Genomic DNA, 16,903 nt, shown 5'->3' with positions numbered 1-16,903 from the left:
TGCTCCCAGCTGAAAACCGGATGCAGCGGCAAATGCCTATAACCCCAACATTTGGGAGGCAGAGACAGGAGAATCAGAAGTTTAAAGCTAAAGAAAAAAAATGTTCACTGGCACCTTGCAGCAAGTTTATGGCTAGCCTGGGCTCCGTGAGACCCTATAGCAAAAGAAAAAGAAGCTGGCTGGCAATTTGCCATACAAATGCTGGAAAGTCGCAGGTAGGCAACTGAGAATCTTAAGCCAGCCAAACTCAATCTCCCCCCCCCCCCGTTTTTTATTTTTTATTATGCATATAGTCTTCTGTCTGCCTGTATGCCTGCAGGCCAGAAGAGGGCACCAGATCTCATTACAGATGGTTGTGAGCCACTATGTGGTTGCTGAGAACTTAATTTAAGACCTCTGGAATTGCTCTTGATCACTGAGCCGGCTCTCCAGGCCTCTGTTTATTGAACAGGCTATGATTTCTTCTGTGTGAGGGCATGTGTTTTGTCCTTGCCCATGATTACCCACAGACAGTTTAATCACCGTCTTTCCTGAAACATGTTCTTTTCCTGCATTCTCATTTGCTTTGTTTTGTTGTGACAGGGTCTCATTATGTAGTCCTGACTGGTCTGGAATTTTTTCCCCCTCCCAGACAGGGTTTCTCTATACTATAGCCTTGGCTTGCCTGAAACTTGCTCTGTGGACCAGATTGACCTTGACCTCCCAGAGATCCACCTGACTCTGCCTCCCAAGTTCAGGAATTCAAGGCATACACCACCATGCCCATTTTAGCCTGGAACTCTTTATATAGATCAGGCTGGCTTTATAGACACAGGAATTCATCTGCCTCTACTATGGGGAGTCAGAATGAGCCACCATGACCAGCTGCCTTCCCATTATTTATTTATTTTTTATTTTTTCTAGACAGGGTTTCTCTTTGCAGCTTTGGAGCCTGTCCTGGAACTCACTGTGTAGACCAGGTTGTCCTCGAACTCACAGAGATCTGCCTGCCTCTGCCTTCGAGTGCTGGGATTAAAGGTGTGCACCACCGTCCAGCTTCAGTTTTTATCTTTTGTGCAACATGTTTTCCTATTAGTTTTACATTCTTTCCATGAAAAAAAAAGCAAGTTTGAGTTTGAAACTGCTGGCACTCGGCCTCTGAGCTCCGGGAGTCGCTGCGTCCGCGCAGTCCGGCACTGCGGGGTGGCCGCCGCGGGAACAAGAGAGGGTCTGTTGTAACCTGTTGAGTAACTATGGAAGACTATATCAAGATAGAGAAGATTGGAGAAGGTACTTATGGTGTGGTGTATAAGGGTAGACACAGGACTACTGGCCAGATAGTGGCCATGAAGAAAATCAGACTTGAAAGTGAGGAAGAAGGAGTGCCTAGTACTGCCATCCAGGAAATTTCTCCATTAAAAGAACTCTGGCCGGGCGGTGGTGGCGCACGCCTTTAATCCCAGCACTCCGGAGGCAGAGGCAGGCGGATCTCTGTGAGTTCGAGACCAGCCTGGTCTACAAGAGCTAGTTCCAGGACAGGCTCCAAAACCACAGAGAAACCCTGTCTCGAAAAACCAAAAAAAAAAAACCTCCGCCATCCAAATATAGTCAGTCTTCAGGATGTGCTCATGCAGAACTCCAGGTTGTATCTCATTTTTGAATTCCTATCCATGGATCTCAAGAAGTACTTGGATTCTATCCCTCCTGGTCAGTTCATGGATTCTTCACTCGTTAAGAGTTACCTGTACCAAATCCTCCAGGGGATTGTGTTTTGTCACTCCCGAAGAGTTCTCCACAGAGACTTGAAACCTCAAAATCTATTGATTGATGACAAAGGCACAATCAAACTGGCAGATTTTGGCCTTGCCAGAGCTTTTGGGATACCGATTAGAGTGTACACACACGAGGTAGTGACACTGTGGTACTGAACTCCAGAAGTGTTGCTGGGATCAGCTCGTTACTCCACCCCTGTTGACATCTGGAGTATAGGTACCATATTTGCAGAACTGGCAACGAAGAAGCCACTTTTCCATGACGATTCAGAGATTGACCAGCTCTTCAGGATTTTCAGAGCTTTGGGAACTCCTAACAACGAAGTGTGGCCGGAAGTAGAGTCTCTGCAGGACTACAAGAACACGTTTCCCAAGTGGAAGCCAGGGAGCCTAGCATCCCACGTCAAGAACCTGGATGAAAACGGCTTGGATTTGCTCTCGAAAATGCTTGTCTATAATCCTGCCAAACGAATCTCTGGCAAAATGGCCCTGAAGCACCCGTACTTTGATGACTTGGACAATCAGATTAAGAAGATGTAGTTTTCTGTGGAAGTCCCTGCCTGCTCTGGCAGGGCCACGTAGTGACATTTACTGTTGGCTCTCTTCCTGTCTTGTATATTTTTCTTCTGTTTGTTTGTTTGTAAACCATTACCTGGACTTTTCCTAATTTCATACATATAACTTAATTAACATGTAACTATTCCATATGAATTTAAATATAATAATTCTGTATAAAAATAAAGAAAAAAAAAGAAAAAAAGCAAGTTCTTTGAGAGACAGGGCTCATTTTCTCTCTTGTAGCCCACGAATACTATTTTCTACAGGTTCTGGAAAGATGATTGCTCTTTCTCTGTATCTAGTATTTGCTGGGTGTGGCAGCACACATATGTACCAGCAAAGAAGCCAAAGAAATGGTGTCCTAATTGTGGTACAGTGGATAGTCACCAGACTGCTGTAGGATAGAAGGTTGCTCTCTGGAGTAGGCATGACTGCATGCCAACTACTTTGATGCTCAGGATCGTACTAGAGCTTGCTGCATTCTAGGTAACTTAGCTACATCCCCAAGCCTTTAATCCTACACGTTTATTTATTTATCTATTTTTTGTTTTGGTTTTTCGAGACAGGGTTTCTCTGTGGTTTTGGAGCCTGTCCTGGAACTAGCTCTTTTTTTTTTTTTTTTTTTTGGTTTTTCGATACAGGGTTTCTCTGTAGCTTTGGTGCCTGTCCTGGAACTAGCTCTTGTAGACCAGGCTGGCCTCAAACTCCCAGAGATCTGCCTGCCTCTGCCTTCCGAGTGCTGGGATTAAAGGTGTGTGCCACCAACGCCCGGCTTTTTTTTTTTTTTTTGGTTTTTCGAGACAGCATTTCTCTGTGGCTTTGGAGCCTGTCCTGGCACTAGCTCTTGTAGACCAGGCTGGTCTCGAACTCACAGAGATCCGCCTACCTCTGCCTCCCAAGTGCTGGGATTAAAGGCGTGCGCCACCACAGCCCGGCCCGGCTTTTTTTTTTTTGTTTGTTTTTCAAGACAGGGTTTCTCTTTGGTTTTGGAGCCTGTCCTGGAACTAGCTCTTGTAGACCAGGCTGGTCTCGAACTCACAGAGATCCGCCTGACTCTGCCTCCCAAGTGCTGGGATTAAAGGCGTGCGCCACCACAGCCCGGCCCGGCTTTTTTTGTTTGTTTGTTTTTCAAGACAGGGTTTCTCTGTGGTTTTGGAGCCTGTCCTGGAACTAGCTCTTGTAGACCAGGCTGGTCTCGAACTCACAGAGATCCGCCTGCCTCTGCCTCCCATGTGCTGGGATTAAAGGCATGCGCCACCACCACCCGGCTTGAAGACCCATTCTTAAACCCAGAAACCACAGAGTGGAAGAAGAAAAGCAACTGACTTCACAAGTTGTTTTGTGACCACCGCATGTGTGCTCCCCCAACCACAACATAAATGAACATATAACTTTTAAAAGCTGCATTAGCTCTTATGCAAGAATGGAGAGTAAAGGGTATAAGAGAGCAGGAAAACTAACTGGGTTTGTGGTTTTTTTAGTTTATGGACAGAATACAAAGCTCCTGACTGTGTAAGAGTGAAGGCTGAGTGAACGGTATACTTAAGAAAGAAGATCAGGGTTTAAACGTGGATAACCTAGATGCCAGCTAGAAATTCTGATGGGTAAGGAGTCTGCCTAACATTTGCTAGGCTCTGGGTTCAATTTACCCCCAGTGTGTATCTCTCTGTCTCTCTCTCTCTCTCTCTCACACACATAGACAGACAGAGAGACAGAGAAACAGAGAAGAGAGACACAGACAGAGAATACCCCAGGAGTGGTGGTGAAATCCTGTATTCTTAGCACATGGGGGGGTGCAGGAATGAGACAGAAGTATCTCAGATCAAGACCAGCCTGTGCCACACTTAGTATTTAGTATTAGTTCATGGATTTGAAGTGTGTTCTGGCTGCATCTTTGCCCCCACTGATCACCAAATTGATCTGGTTGGCTACGTGGGTGTCTCCTTCCCTCTTCTCACTCCATGGACATCCCTTCTAAAGCTGCATATTTGGTCAAAGAGTATGGGGCTAGAGAGATGGCTCAGCGGTTAAGAGCATTGCCTGCTCTTCTAAAGGTCCTGAGTTCAATTCCCGGCAACCACATGGTGGCTCACAACTCATCTGTAATGAGGTCTGGTGCCCTCTTCTGGCCTGCAGGCATACACACTGACAGAATATTGTATCCATAATAAATAAATATATATAAAAAAAGGATGATGTTCCCCCAAATAGAGGATAGATCTTTGATTTTGATGAAGAGTGTAGGAATAGCTGTACCACCCTGCTAGAACCTCCAAATAAACCAAGTCTACATAGCGGGGCCTTAGGAATGCAGGGACAGAGAAAGGAAGGGAGAGGGGGGTAAAAGAGAAGAGTGGAGCATTTATAAATACAGCGAGTTAAAGGAGAAGAACCCAGCATGTTCCTAAGGATTTGTTGTTTGTGTGTGAGATGGTGTGGGATATGATTGGTGGAAGATGGGAGTGGATCGGGAAGCCCAAAAGGTTGAGCTGTTTGTGTTAAAGCTTGGGGCACCATGTGTAGATGTGTGTGTTCATACACATATGTGTATATACATATATACACACATCTATGTATATATATATACATATACAATATATAGTCAGCAGTGTTATGGGTGGGGTGGAAGTTTACTGGGAATACTTGAATGAGGAGCTCTGCCAAGGCAGGGCTGATTTGGTAGGAGATAGGAGTAAGTTCAGAGATTCTTGAAAAGAACCAGGAACCGGTGGTTAGGTTCTAGAAAACGTACATTTTATGGAGGTCAGAGGGAGTCCTAGGGTGTGTTCTTAACCGCTGATCCATCTCTCCGGCCTTCAACATTGGAAGTCAGAGAACATCTTGTGGGAATCAATTGTTTCCACCAACTAAACAGGTCCTGGAGATAACTCAGGTAGCCTAGACTAGCGCCAAGTGTCTCCACCCGTTGAGCCATCTTGCTGGCCCAGCTTTTTCTTTTGAGACAGAGTCTCTCTCAGCAGCCCTGGAGAGTCTGGAACTTTGATGCCTAGGCTGGCCTTGATCTAGAGGGAGGTGATCCTCCTGATTCTGAATCCTGGGTGCTGGGATTGAATGAGCGGAGATAGGGTCTCCCTACGTAGCTCAAACGGTCACTGATTTTCATTCTCCTGCATCAGGCTTGGGAGTGTTGAGACCGCAGGCATGAACCACCTTGTCTGGCTACAGAGGTGGTGAGCTCTGAAAGGCCTGCTTTCCGTGAACCTTCCGCTAGGGCACCAGGACCCTGAGTGCCCAAGCCCCCCTTGGGCAACGCCCACTTCCGCCCTAATCCTCCGACCCCCTTGGCCGGGACCCAGCTGCTCGTGCGTCATCATTCCGCGCCGCCGCGCCGTGGGCATCATCTGGCCCCGCCCGCCCGGCGGCCGGGCTCCTGTCAGAGCCGGCTCCAGCCATGGTGCTGCCCAGGGTTTTGTAAGTTGGCAGCGGAGGCTCGGGACGTGGCGCAGGTCCCGATGGCGGCGGCGGCGGCGGCCCTGGCGGCGGCCGACCCTGCACCCGCGGTGCCGCAGGCGGCGGGGAGTGGTGGCTCGGCGTCTCGCCGAGACTTCTACTGGCTGCGTTCCTTCCTGGCCGGAGGTAGGTGTCCGCTGCCGGGACCCGGGGGATGGGTTGGAGAAGTCGGGCCACCGGCGAGTCAGAGCCGGCGGCCGCGGTGACAGCTCGGGACTTCCGCTGCAGAGCGCAGCCGGGCAGTGATCTCAGCCGCTGCTGACTTGTCTGATCCTCCACCGGTCCCCAGGGACGTGGACGGACTGACCCAAGGACCTGTTCCCTATGGTTGAAAAGAAAAGGATCCTTTAGGTGGGACATGATGGGCAGGCGCCTCTTTCTGTTACAGATAATCTGACTGGCAGTGTAGGCTTGAGTTTTGCTGTTTGCTTAAAAGGAAAACAAATATTGGGGAGGTGGGTGGAGGCCAGCTTGCGCTCGTGCTCCCTTTACACGTGGTGTGTGTGTGTGACAGAGAGAGGAGGGGGTGAGGTTGACAATATGAAGCTGTTTCATGTAGCACCCACAGCCTCCTTATGTATTTGAAGCTGGGTTTGAACTCCTGATTCTCCTGCCTCTACCTCCCAAGTGCTGGAATGACAGGCTTGCGCCACCACTGTCCATCTCTGGAGGCCAGCTTTTAAAAATAGACTAGGACATGAGGTGGCCGTGGTGGCACGTGCCTTGAATCTGACATCAGGGAGGCAGAGACAGGCAGATCTTGAGTTGGAGGTTGCTGGTCTACATAGCAAGTTCCAGGCAAGCTAGGAATGCCTAGTGATACCATGTCTCAAAAACAAAACAAAAATGACTAGGGGTATTGTGCAAAACTGCCTACGACCAAAACTGGTTCTGGGAACTGTGGTAAACAAGCTGCATGCAATTGCTTGAAAAGAAGTACTCTGTGGCCGCAAGACCAGAAGGTTTCCTGGTCTCAGATTTCCTCTCCCTTCCTGTGTGCAGATGTTGCTGTCTTTTACCTCCCCTTTCACACAATTACTGATTGTTTGAGTGGTCATCACCTAATTATTTACGAATGACAATTTAACAAACCCCGCATCATGAGGACTTGTGGAAAGATTGTATCCATAGCTTGCAGTGGTATTGAGAATGTAATTTTTTTCTCCTGCAGATTGAAAAAGCACCTCTTATTTATGGCATTCAGGAGGCAGAGGCAGGTGGATCTATGTAAGTTTGAGGCCGGCCTGTCTCAAAACACAAACCAAAACAAAACAATGACATCTCTTTATTCATACTGGAACACCTGAGTTCCAGTTAGGTGCCCACTTTGGCGTGTGTGTCTGTGTGTGTGTATCAGAGGACAAAAGAAAGATCTGTTGTCCGGGCATGGTAGCACACTCCTTTAATCCCAGTGCTTTAGGAAGGTGGCAGGTTGACATCTGTGAATTCAAGGCACACCTAGTCTACGGAGCAAATTCCAGGACAGCCAGGAATACACAGTGAGACCCCATCTCAAAAAAAAAAAGTGTTTAGTTGGGCTTTGGTTTCAGAGTCCACGATGGCAAAGCAAAGGCATAACTTCAGCAACAGCTGAGAGCTTACATTCTGATCTTTAAGCAGGAGGCATAGAAAGACACACTGGCAATGGTGGGAGTCTTTTGAAACCTCAAAGCCTGTACCCCCAGTGACCCACATCCTTCAACAAGGCCATGCTTCCTGAGCCTTCCCAAACAGTTCCACCAACTTAGGACCAAGTTTTCAAGCATATGAGACTATGGGCGCCGTTCTCGTTCAAACCGCCATATGAACCCTGGGCACACTGTGCTAGGGCTTCCCAAAAGTACCCTGTTTATTTTTCTGGGTTCTAGGTTGGGGTCAGCATTGAGATCAGAGATCTAAACACCCATCAGAAAACTGTTCCGAAGATCTCTAAGGGGAACCCGGACATCCAGCAGGCTGCATAGACGACCAAGGAGGTTATACTTGGCGGCTCTTGCATACCAGATCCACGGAAAGAAAGGAACTGGTTGACCGAGGCTGGCTTTAAACTCCTGATTCCCCCAGTTCTGCTGCCTTGGCCTAGTCCTGCGCTTATAGGCCATGTGCTACCATGACCAGTACTTTGTGTGTGTGGGGGGGGCAAAGATTCCTTTTATTTATTTAAAAATTACACTTATCTCTCTGTGTGTATGTGTGCGTGACAAGCCTAAGTTAAGGCTAAGCATTCATAATTAATAATAAGTCTCTGTCTTTATTTGGGAGCTGGTTGGAAGCTCAAAGAAAAGTCCAACTCCAGTGACTGGCCATCCACCTTAGTTTTTGAAGCAGTCTTTCCCTGGAGCTCTCTAATTAGTTAGGGTGGTTTATCAGAGGGCTCCAGAGATCTGCCTGTTCCAGCCTACCAGCCTGTTACAGCCACCATGCCCAGGTTTTAGATGGGTACCTATGATCTGGACTCAGGCCTAGACTCGGGTTCTCATGTTTGTGCAGTAGTGGTGGTGGTAATGGTGGTAGTGTTTTGAAACAGGGTCTCATGCAGTCTAGGCTGGCTTCAAAGTTGATATGACCCGAGGCAGATATTCTGCGTCTGCCTTTCCAGTGTTGGTATTATAGGTGTGAACCCATGCCTGACTCTGGTAGGAAAGTCTTCAGAATATTTTGTATGTGCTTAAGTTAAACAGTTTTTTCCTTTATTTTTATTTTTGTGTATGGGTTTTTTGCCTATATTTATGTCTTTTTTTTTTTTTTTTGGTTTTTCGAGACAGGTTTCTCTGTGGTTCTGGAGCCTGTCCTGGAACTAGCTCTTGTAGACCAGGCTAGTCTCGAACTCCCAGAGATCCGCCTGCCTCTGCCTCCCAAGTGCTGGGATTAAAGGCATGCGCCACCACCGCCCAGTTTATTTATGTCTTTTGTTTGTTTGTTTTTTTGTTTTCTCTGTAATCTTTGGAGCCTGTCCTGGAACTAGCTCTTGAAGACCAGGCTGGCCTCAAACTCACAGAGATCCACCTGCCTCTGCCTCCCAAGTGCTGGGATTAAAGGTGTGTACCACAACTGCCTGGCTGCCTATATGTCTGTCTTCACACCATATGCAGGGGCTGCCAGTGGATGCCAGAAGAGGGCATCCTGGTACTGGAGTTACAGATGGTTTGAGCTACCCTATAGGTGCCAGTAATCTAATTCAGGTCCTCTGGAAGAGTAAGCAGTGCTCTTAACTGCTGGATTATCTCTCAAGCTCCTAAGTTTTTTTCTTTCTTTTGCTTTTCTTCATTTCTTTCCTTCTTTTTCCTTTTTCTAAGACAGAATTTCTCCGTGTACCTCATGTTGTCCTAGAACTTGTTTTGTAGACTAGGCTGGCCTCCAACTCAGAGAGATTCACCTGCCTCTGCCTCCCGAGTGCTGGGCTTAAAGGTGTGTGCCACTGCCATCCGGCTTTCTTTTCTTTTTTCCTTGAGACAGGGTCTCTCTATGTAGCCATAGGTGTCCTGGAACTCACTATATAAACCAGGCTGGCATCCAACTCACAGATAACCTACTTGCCCCTGCCTCCCAAATGCTGGGATTAAAGGCATGGGCTATGCCCTGTTTAATTTTTTTTTTTTTAGATATGATCTTACTCTGTAGTTTAAATTGGCCTGGAAGTGTATATCTGCAGCAAAAGGAACTCACAGCAATCCTCTGTCACAACTTCCCAAAGGCTGGTTTATGTCACCATGTCCTCCATTTGATCATTTAAAAACCATCCTTATTGGTGGGCTGACATCTCAGGGATCTAAGTGACCTTCCTGTAGGCACGTCTCTGCTTCCATGCCTACCATGTGCCGGTGGAACAGTATGGGCACCAAATGCATACTTGCTGCATTGTAAATGGATGATTAATTTCATGAGCAAAGGTTGTTGTTTTGCTGTTCTTTTTTTTTAATTTTTATTTATTATTTATTATGTATACAATAGTCTATCTGTGTGTATGCGGAAGGCCAGAAGAGGGCACCAGACCTCACTACAGATGGTTGTGAGCCACCATGTGGTTGCTGGGAATTGAACCCAGGACCCTTGGAAGAGCAGGCAATGCTCTTAACCACTGAGCCATCTCTCCAGCCCCTGTTTTGCTGTCCTAATGAAGAATATATTTCTAGAAGAAATCAGTTTCTTTTTTTTCTTTTCTTTTTTTTTTTTTTGGTTTTTCAATACAGGGTTTCTCTGTGGCTTTGGAGCCTGTCCTGGAACTAGCTCTTGTAGACAAGGCTGGGCTCAAACTCACAGAGATCCGCCTGCCTCTGCCTCCTGAGTGCTGGGATTAAAAGCGTGTGCCACCGCCCGGCCAAGAAATCAGTTTCATGTAGAACTTTCTGGTTGGGTATCTTGCCCTCTGCTCATCAGACATTGGGTATTGCATTGCTGTAGACTCTTAAAACTTGCTTTTAGGTTGCAGGGATTGGGGGTCAGTCATCTGCATAACCCTATTACCAAGCACTTCTCATTATGGGAACCAAACCGAACTATAGTTGGGCTACTCACTAGACCTGTGATGATTTCCCTTTAGGAAGAGAATGTATCCAGGTTCTTTCTGACCTTTCCATTTTCTTTTAGGTATTGCTGGGTGCTGTGCCAAAACCACAGTTGCTCCTTTGGATCGAGTAAAGGTTTTATTACAAGCTCACAACCACCATTACAAACATTTAGGTGAGTTACAGATGCTGTCCTATTGTGGGTTTCTAGTGCTGGGATGAAGCACCATGACCAAAAACAAGTTGTGGAGGAAAGGGTTTAATTTGACTTACTCCTCTATATCACAGTTCTTCATTGAAGGAAGTCAGGAATTCAAAACAGGGCAGGAAACTGGAGGCAGGAGCTGATGCAGGGGCTGTGGAGGAGCGCTGCTTACTGGCTTGCTCCTTATAGCTTGCTCAGTCTACTTTTTCTTTTACTTTATATATTTATTTATTTAGTTAGTTATTGTTTTTCAAAGCAGGGTTTCTCTGCGTAGCTTTGGAGTCTGTTCTGGAACTTACTTTGTAGACAAGGCTGGCCTCGAACTCACAGAGATCTGTCTGCCTCTGCCTCCCCAGTGCTGGGATTAAAGGCGTGCGCCGTCACCATCACCTGGCTTCAGTCTACTTTCTTATAGAACCAAGGACCATCTGCCCAGGGATGGCCCTCCTCCATCAATCACTGATTAAGAAAATGTACTATAGACTTGCCTACAGCCCTATTTTATGGAGGCATTTTCTCAACTGAGGTTCTCTCCCTCAATGACTCTAGCTTATGTCAAGTTGACATAAAAGCTAGGTAGGAGAGATGCTAAAGATGGAAAGGAGTGAAGCATTGCCTACCTGTTTTCTTGTAGAGAGAGGAATAAGAGAGTTGATGCCTGGGACAAGCTTTAAAGGGACTACTCGCTACCTCTCTTTTTAGACCATGTCTCCCGATGCAGCTCTGTCTGTTCTGTAGCTATGTAGTCCATAGGAGACCTTGGTCTCCTGTCTCAGCCACCCAAATACTAGAGTATAGGCTTGTGTCCCCATAGCTGGTTTTCTTTTATCTATTTTACGTAATTAATTTTTTTAATATAAGATCTCACTGAAGCCTAGGCTAGCCTAGGATTCACTCTGTAGCAGAGGTTGGCCTGTTTCATGTCAGTCCTTCTGTCTCAGTCTTCTCAGTGCGGATGTCACTGGAGCGATCCACCATGCACAGCTATTTACAGATTAAAGCCTGATTTACAGATTAAAGTTTATCATAAGCATGTTTGTACAGGAAAACATAATGTTCCTGGGGTTTGATATTATGTGACGTTTCAGCTATCCACTGGGCATCTTGGCACATGCCCCAGTGGATACTGATAATGGGTTAGTGATTCATGTTGCTGGAATCTAAAGATACCCACAGGTGGGGCAGAGCGAAGCTCTTTGTTTGTCGGTGTTCCCGAGGCAAACAGCACTCTCGCATTAAGCAGTTGCAAGACTTTTTTTGTTTTGTTTTGTTTTGGTTTTGGTTTTGGTTTTTCAAAACAGGGTTTTACTGTTTGGCCCTGGCTGTCCGGACTGCAACTCTGTAGACCAGACTGGCCTTGAACTCAGAGATCCTCCTGCCTCTGTGTCCTGAGTGCTGGGACTAAAGGCATGTGCCACTTCCTTCCGGCTGACTTTTTAAAGTTTTGCGTTTGGTACTGATTATTGAACCTGTTGCCTCACACAAGTTAAACAAGAGCTCTGCCACTCAGCTCTGCCACAGTACTGAGTACCCAGAGATGCCTGTTCCTGTTACTTCCTTGTTTGTTATTTCCTTATGGAAATAAACTTGTGCTTAGGCCAGCCTGACGAGCCTTCTCTCATCGTTTCAGATGGATCCTTATAATCCTCAGTGCAACATTTGAATCTCTCAAATATATTTATTACTATTGCTAATCTTGTTAGGTGGTTCTGGCTCATTCAATATAATTTGCTATGACTTTGAATATAATTTTTTAAGATTTATAGCTGTACTTGTAGTGGTAAGGGTTGTTTTTCGTTGGTTTATTCCATCTATCTATCTATCTATCTATCTATCTATCTATCTATCTATCTATCTATCCATCTATCTATCGATCTTTATTGCAGGGTCTTTTTACATAGCCCTGTTCTGAAACTCACTATGTAGATCATGCTGGCCTTGAACTCACAGAGATTCACCTGCTTCGGCCTTTCCAGTCCTGGAATTACAGGTGTGTGCCACCATGTCCATCTCAGTGGTAAACCTTGTATTTTATGTTAGTAACGCTTATTTATATGACTTAGATAAATGATGCAGTTTAACTATGATATAGAAATTACCGTTTCCATTGTGGGCTGGAGAGATGGCTCAAAGGTTGGAAGCACTTTTTGTTCTTGTAGAGACCTGGGTTCAGTTCTCAGCACCCACACAATGGTGCTAATGGTCATTTATGGCTCCAGTTCCAGGGGATCTAATACCCTCTTTTGAGCTTTATGGGCACCTGTCGCTCATGTAATGCATACAGACATGTAGACAAAACAGTTGTATACATGAAATAAAATAAAGAAATTGGAGCTGGAGAGATAATTCAACAGTTAAGAGCATTGGCTGATCATCCAGAGGACCCAGGTTCAATTCCCAGCACCCACATGGCAGCTCACAACTGTTTGTAACTCGAGTTCCAGGGGTTCTGACACCTTCACACAGACATATACACAGGCAACACACCAATGCACATTTTAAAGAAAGCTTCATCATCAGTCTCTTAGAAACAAAAAAATAATAAACTGTTAAAAAAATAAATAAATTACCACTTGTGGTCAGGCCTGATGGTACACACTAATAATTCCAGCACTTGAGAGGTGGAGGCAGGTGGATCAGGACTCAAGGTCATTCCTGGCTGTGTTGCGTGCTTGGGGTCAGCCTGGGTTGTAGGAGAATCTCTCTAAGAAAACAAAGCAAAAAACGGCTGGGTGGTGGTGGCACACGCCTTTAATCCCAGCACTTGGGAGGCAGAGGCAGGCGGATCTCTGTGAGTTCCAGGCCAGCCTGGTCTACAAGAGCTAGTTCCAGGACAGGAACCAAAAGCTACGGAGAAACCCTGTCTCGAAAAATCCAAAAAACACTCATGAAATTATATAATTCCTCAAACACAATTTCATTATGAGTGATGGTTTAGTAATGTCTGTCTGTGTTTTCTATGAAAATTTGAATTTAGATATGTTTATTGGAGGAGAGAGCATTGAGACACACTGTTCTTCAGTTGGCCTTGAGTCTGCTTACGTTGAGGTTACAGTTAGGAAAAAGGACGAAACAGGGTCCAGCTGGTGGCACGTGTCTTTAATCCTATATTCAGAAGGCAGAGGCAGGCACATCTCTGTGAACTGCAGGCCAGCTGGAGCTATATAGTGAGACCCCATCATAAAACAACACACACACACAGATAACCACACACAACAACAACAACAACAACAAAGAAAACAAAAATGAGGGTCGGCAAGAGAGCGCAGTGGGTCAGATGCTTATCATTTAAGCCTAGTGACTCAAGTTTGATCCCCAGAACCCATATAAATATGGAAGGAGGGAACTGGCTCCTCAGAGTTGTCCTCCGATCTCCACACATGCCCTGTGACATGAACACACCAGTGTGCACACATTCTCGAGCACATACACAATGGCAAACACGTACATACTAACAGAAAAAGGAGAACAAAACAAAAACAGTTAAGAAAGCTTACAGATGTGAGCCACGTGCCGGGCTCGAAGTTATAGTTTTCCAGACTTTAATAGTGTTTTTCCTCTAAACTCTTTCCATGAATAGGGGTACTCTCTACACTGCGCGCCGTTCCCCAGAAAGAAGGATACCTTGGACTGTATAAAGGAAACGGTGCGATGATGATTCGAATCTTTCCCTATGGTGCAATCCAGTTCATGGCCTTTGAGCATTACAAAACGGTAGTTGGGTTTTTCTATTTCATCTCTTTAAATGTTATGTTTAATACCAGACATTTGTTTTCATTTGTGTGTGTCTGTGTATGTGTGTGTGTGTGTGTGTACACATGCAAGTCAGAGAACATGCATGGAAGTCCTTCAGTCATGCGGGTCCCATGGTTTGGACTCAGGTTATCAGGCTTGGTGGCAAATGCCTTTACTAGTGAGCCATCTTGTAGGCCTTATATCCTTCATTGTTTTGAAACAGTATCTTCATGTAAAACACAGGCTGGGTTTGATGGTCATTTGCTTCTGCCGCCCACATCCAGGGATTCCACGGTCTGTCACTGTGCTCTGCATTGGAATTTTGTCTAGTGCTAGGGATTGCGGCTAGGACCTTGTGCCTGCTGCTGCTGGTAAAGCCTGGGTGTGGAGAATCAAGTGCAGGCTTTTACGCTTGTGTGCAATCACTTCCCAGCTGAGCATCTTCTCATTTCCCGTTTGTTTTGAGAGGGGCCTGGAATTTACTGTGTAGCCAGTGTTGTCTCTGAACTCCTGGTCTTTCCTCCTCTCTACCTCTCAAGTGCTGGAATTGTAAGCGTGTACCACCATGCCCAACTCAAAAGCATCTCTCTAAAAGGTATATGTAGGGTGAGTGCAGTGGCTCAGGGGGTAAGGGTAGCTTTTGCCTAGCAACCTAAATTCAGTCCCAGGATCCACTTAGTGGATAGCTGACTTCTTCCAGTCTTCCCCTAAAGTCCATGAATGTGCACAATCATACACACACACACACACACACACACACACACACACACTAAAACTTACAGAAGTTCTGCCTGCCTCTGCTTGCTGAGTGCTGGGATGAAAGGGTGTGCCACCACCACCCAGCTAAAACTGATTTTCAGAAAATTAAAAAAAAAATTTATTTCATGTGTCCAAGTGTTTTGTCTTCGTGTGTGTGTGCGCGCGCGCGTGTGTGCATGTGTGTGCATGTGTGTGTGTACTGTAAATGTCTGGTGCCTATAGTAGCCAGAAGAGGGTGCTGTATTCCCTGGGACTGCAGTTATTGTCAGTTATGAGCCATCTTGTGGGTAGTGGGAAGAGAATCCAAGTTGTCTGCGAGAGCAGCAAATGCTCTTGACCTCTGAGCCATCTTTCTGGCTCTTCTAACTTTAACACATAAAATAGAATCTCATTTAATTCAGTGTTTTTGGTTTCTAGTTCATTACTACAAAGCTGGGAGTTTCTGGTCATGTACACAGATTAATGGCTGGATCCATGGCAGGTAAGATGAATAGGTGTAATTTATATTTGGTAAGTAACTTTTCTTTGTATTAAAGTGCTTAATTTTGGTGGTTAGAGAGATAACTAAGCAATTAAGAGTACTTGCTGCCGGGCGGTGGTGGTGCACGCCTTTAATCCCAGTACTCGGGAGGCAGAGGCAGGCGGATCTTTGTGAGTTCGAGACCAGCCTGGTCTACAAGAGCTAGTTCCAGGACAGGCTCCAAAACCACAGAGAAACCCTGTCTTGAAAAACCAAAAAAAAAAAAAAAAAAAGAGTACTTGCTCCTCTTTTAAAAAGTAGATTTATTCCAATATATTTATTCCTTTTTTTGACATACAGTCTCACTATGTAATCCTGGCTGGTCTGTATTTAAATATTTATTTATTTTTAAATTTTATTTATTTCTATTCTATGAGCATTGGTGTTTTGCCTGAATGTATGTCTATATGAAGGTTTCAATCCCCTGAACTGGAGTTACAGACAGTTGTGAGTTGCCATGTGGGTGCTGGGAATAGAACCTGGGTTCTCTGGAAGAACTGCCAGTGCTCTTAACCACTGAACCATCTCCCCAGCCCCTTAAATATTTATTTTTATTTGTGTGTGTGTATGTGTGTGTACACCTGCCCATGGAAGCCAGAAGTGGATGTTGGATCCTTTGGAGCTGGAGTTATTGGCTGTATGGGCTGCCCAACATGTGTGCTGGGAACTGAACTGAAGTCTTCTGAAGAGTAATATGTACTCTTAACTACCACACCGTCTCTCCAGCCCCATTTTTGCTCTCTCAAAGGACCAGAGTTAGGTTGGTTCCTAGCTTTCACTTAAGGTGGTTCACAGTTTCTGGTGACCCAGCTCCATAAGGATCTGATGCCTCTGACCTCCGTGGGCATCTGCACTTTCTTGCACATACCCACATACAGGCAGACAGACACTCAATTAAAAATAAGAAAAATTAATCTTTACTTAAAAAATATTTATTTTTAGCCAAGCAGTGGTGGTGTACTTCCTTAATCCCAGCACTTGGAAGGCAAAGGCAGGTGGATCTCTGAGTTTGAGGCCAGCCTGGTCTACAGAGTGAGTTCTAGGACAGCCAGGACTACACAGAAACACAGAGAAGCCCTGTCTTGAAAAAGCAAAAAACACTTAATGTTTAGGTAACTTAGTCTATGGCTGTCTGATGGTTCTGTTGTCCCCTGTTTAATTAATTACAGCTTATATTTTGTTCCTATTATTTAAATATGAATTAATGTCCTGGTTAATTTATATTTAGTAATCTATTATCTTTGTTTACCTTTATTCATTTCAAATGTAACAATATGAATTTTATATTTTTCAAAGTAAAAAGTGGATTTTTGAAATGATTGTTTCAGTGCATCTTATTTTAAACCTTAGCGGAGCCCATCCCCCCATCCTACAATTACAGTTCTGCACACAGTGAACA

The 16,903-nt window shown here is 45.4% G+C and overlaps 2 protein-coding genes and 1 non-coding gene across 3 annotated transcripts in view; 2 read left to right on the top strand and 1 right to left on the bottom strand.

Moving 5' to 3' along the window:
* Positions 1-1,120: 1,120 nt before the first annotated feature.
* On the top strand, positions 1,121-2,387 carry LOC142853668 (cyclin-dependent kinase 1-like). The gene is made up of 2 exons (XM_075978858.1): positions 1,121-1,403; positions 1,569-2,387. Exons 1-2 carry the CDS (start codon positions 1,233-1,235, stop codon positions 1,905-1,907), a joined length of 510 nt encoding a protein of 169 aa, XP_075834973.1. The 5' UTR covers positions 1,121-1,232; the 3' UTR covers positions 1,908-2,387.
* Positions 2,388-5,672: 3,285 nt separating this feature from the next.
* The window catches only part of Slc25a16 (solute carrier family 25 member 16), a 28,513-nt gene continuing 17,282 nt past the window's right edge, over positions 5,673-16,903 (top strand). Inside the window, exons 1-4 of the mRNA XM_075980124.1 lie at positions 5,673-5,906; positions 10,368-10,460; positions 14,071-14,204; positions 15,402-15,465. Of these exons, the coding sequence (XP_075836239.1) occupies positions 5,783-5,906; positions 10,368-10,460; positions 14,071-14,204; positions 15,402-15,465 (415 nt within the window). The 5' untranslated portion in view covers positions 5,673-5,782. The remainder of the gene's footprint in view (positions 5,907-10,367; positions 10,461-14,070; positions 14,205-15,401; positions 15,466-16,903) is intronic.
* LOC142855174 (small nucleolar RNA SNORA70) lies at positions 7,693-7,827 on the bottom strand. Its single transcript, XR_012911437.1, has one exon. It is a non-coding gene; the product is annotated as a small nucleolar RNA SNORA70 (small nucleolar RNA).

Source organism: Microtus pennsylvanicus, chromosome 7 (assembly GCF_037038515.1).
Source record: "Microtus pennsylvanicus isolate mMicPen1 chromosome 7, mMicPen1.hap1, whole genome shotgun sequence".
Classification (NCBI taxonomy): domain Eukaryota; kingdom Metazoa; phylum Chordata; class Mammalia; order Rodentia; family Cricetidae; genus Microtus; species Microtus pennsylvanicus.
The sequence above is the reverse complement of the archived record's forward strand: the minus strand, read 5'-3'. Positions and strand labels throughout refer to the sequence as shown.

Coding starts and splice junctions, on each gene's coding strand:
- LOC142853668 (XM_075978858.1), top strand. CDS start 1,233: ATGGAAGACTATATCAAGATAGAGAAGATTGGAGAAGGTACTTATGGT. Junction 1,404..1,568: donor AAATTTCTCCATTAAAAGAA/CTCTGGCCGGGC, acceptor AAAAAAAAAAAC/CTCCGCCATCCAAATATAGT.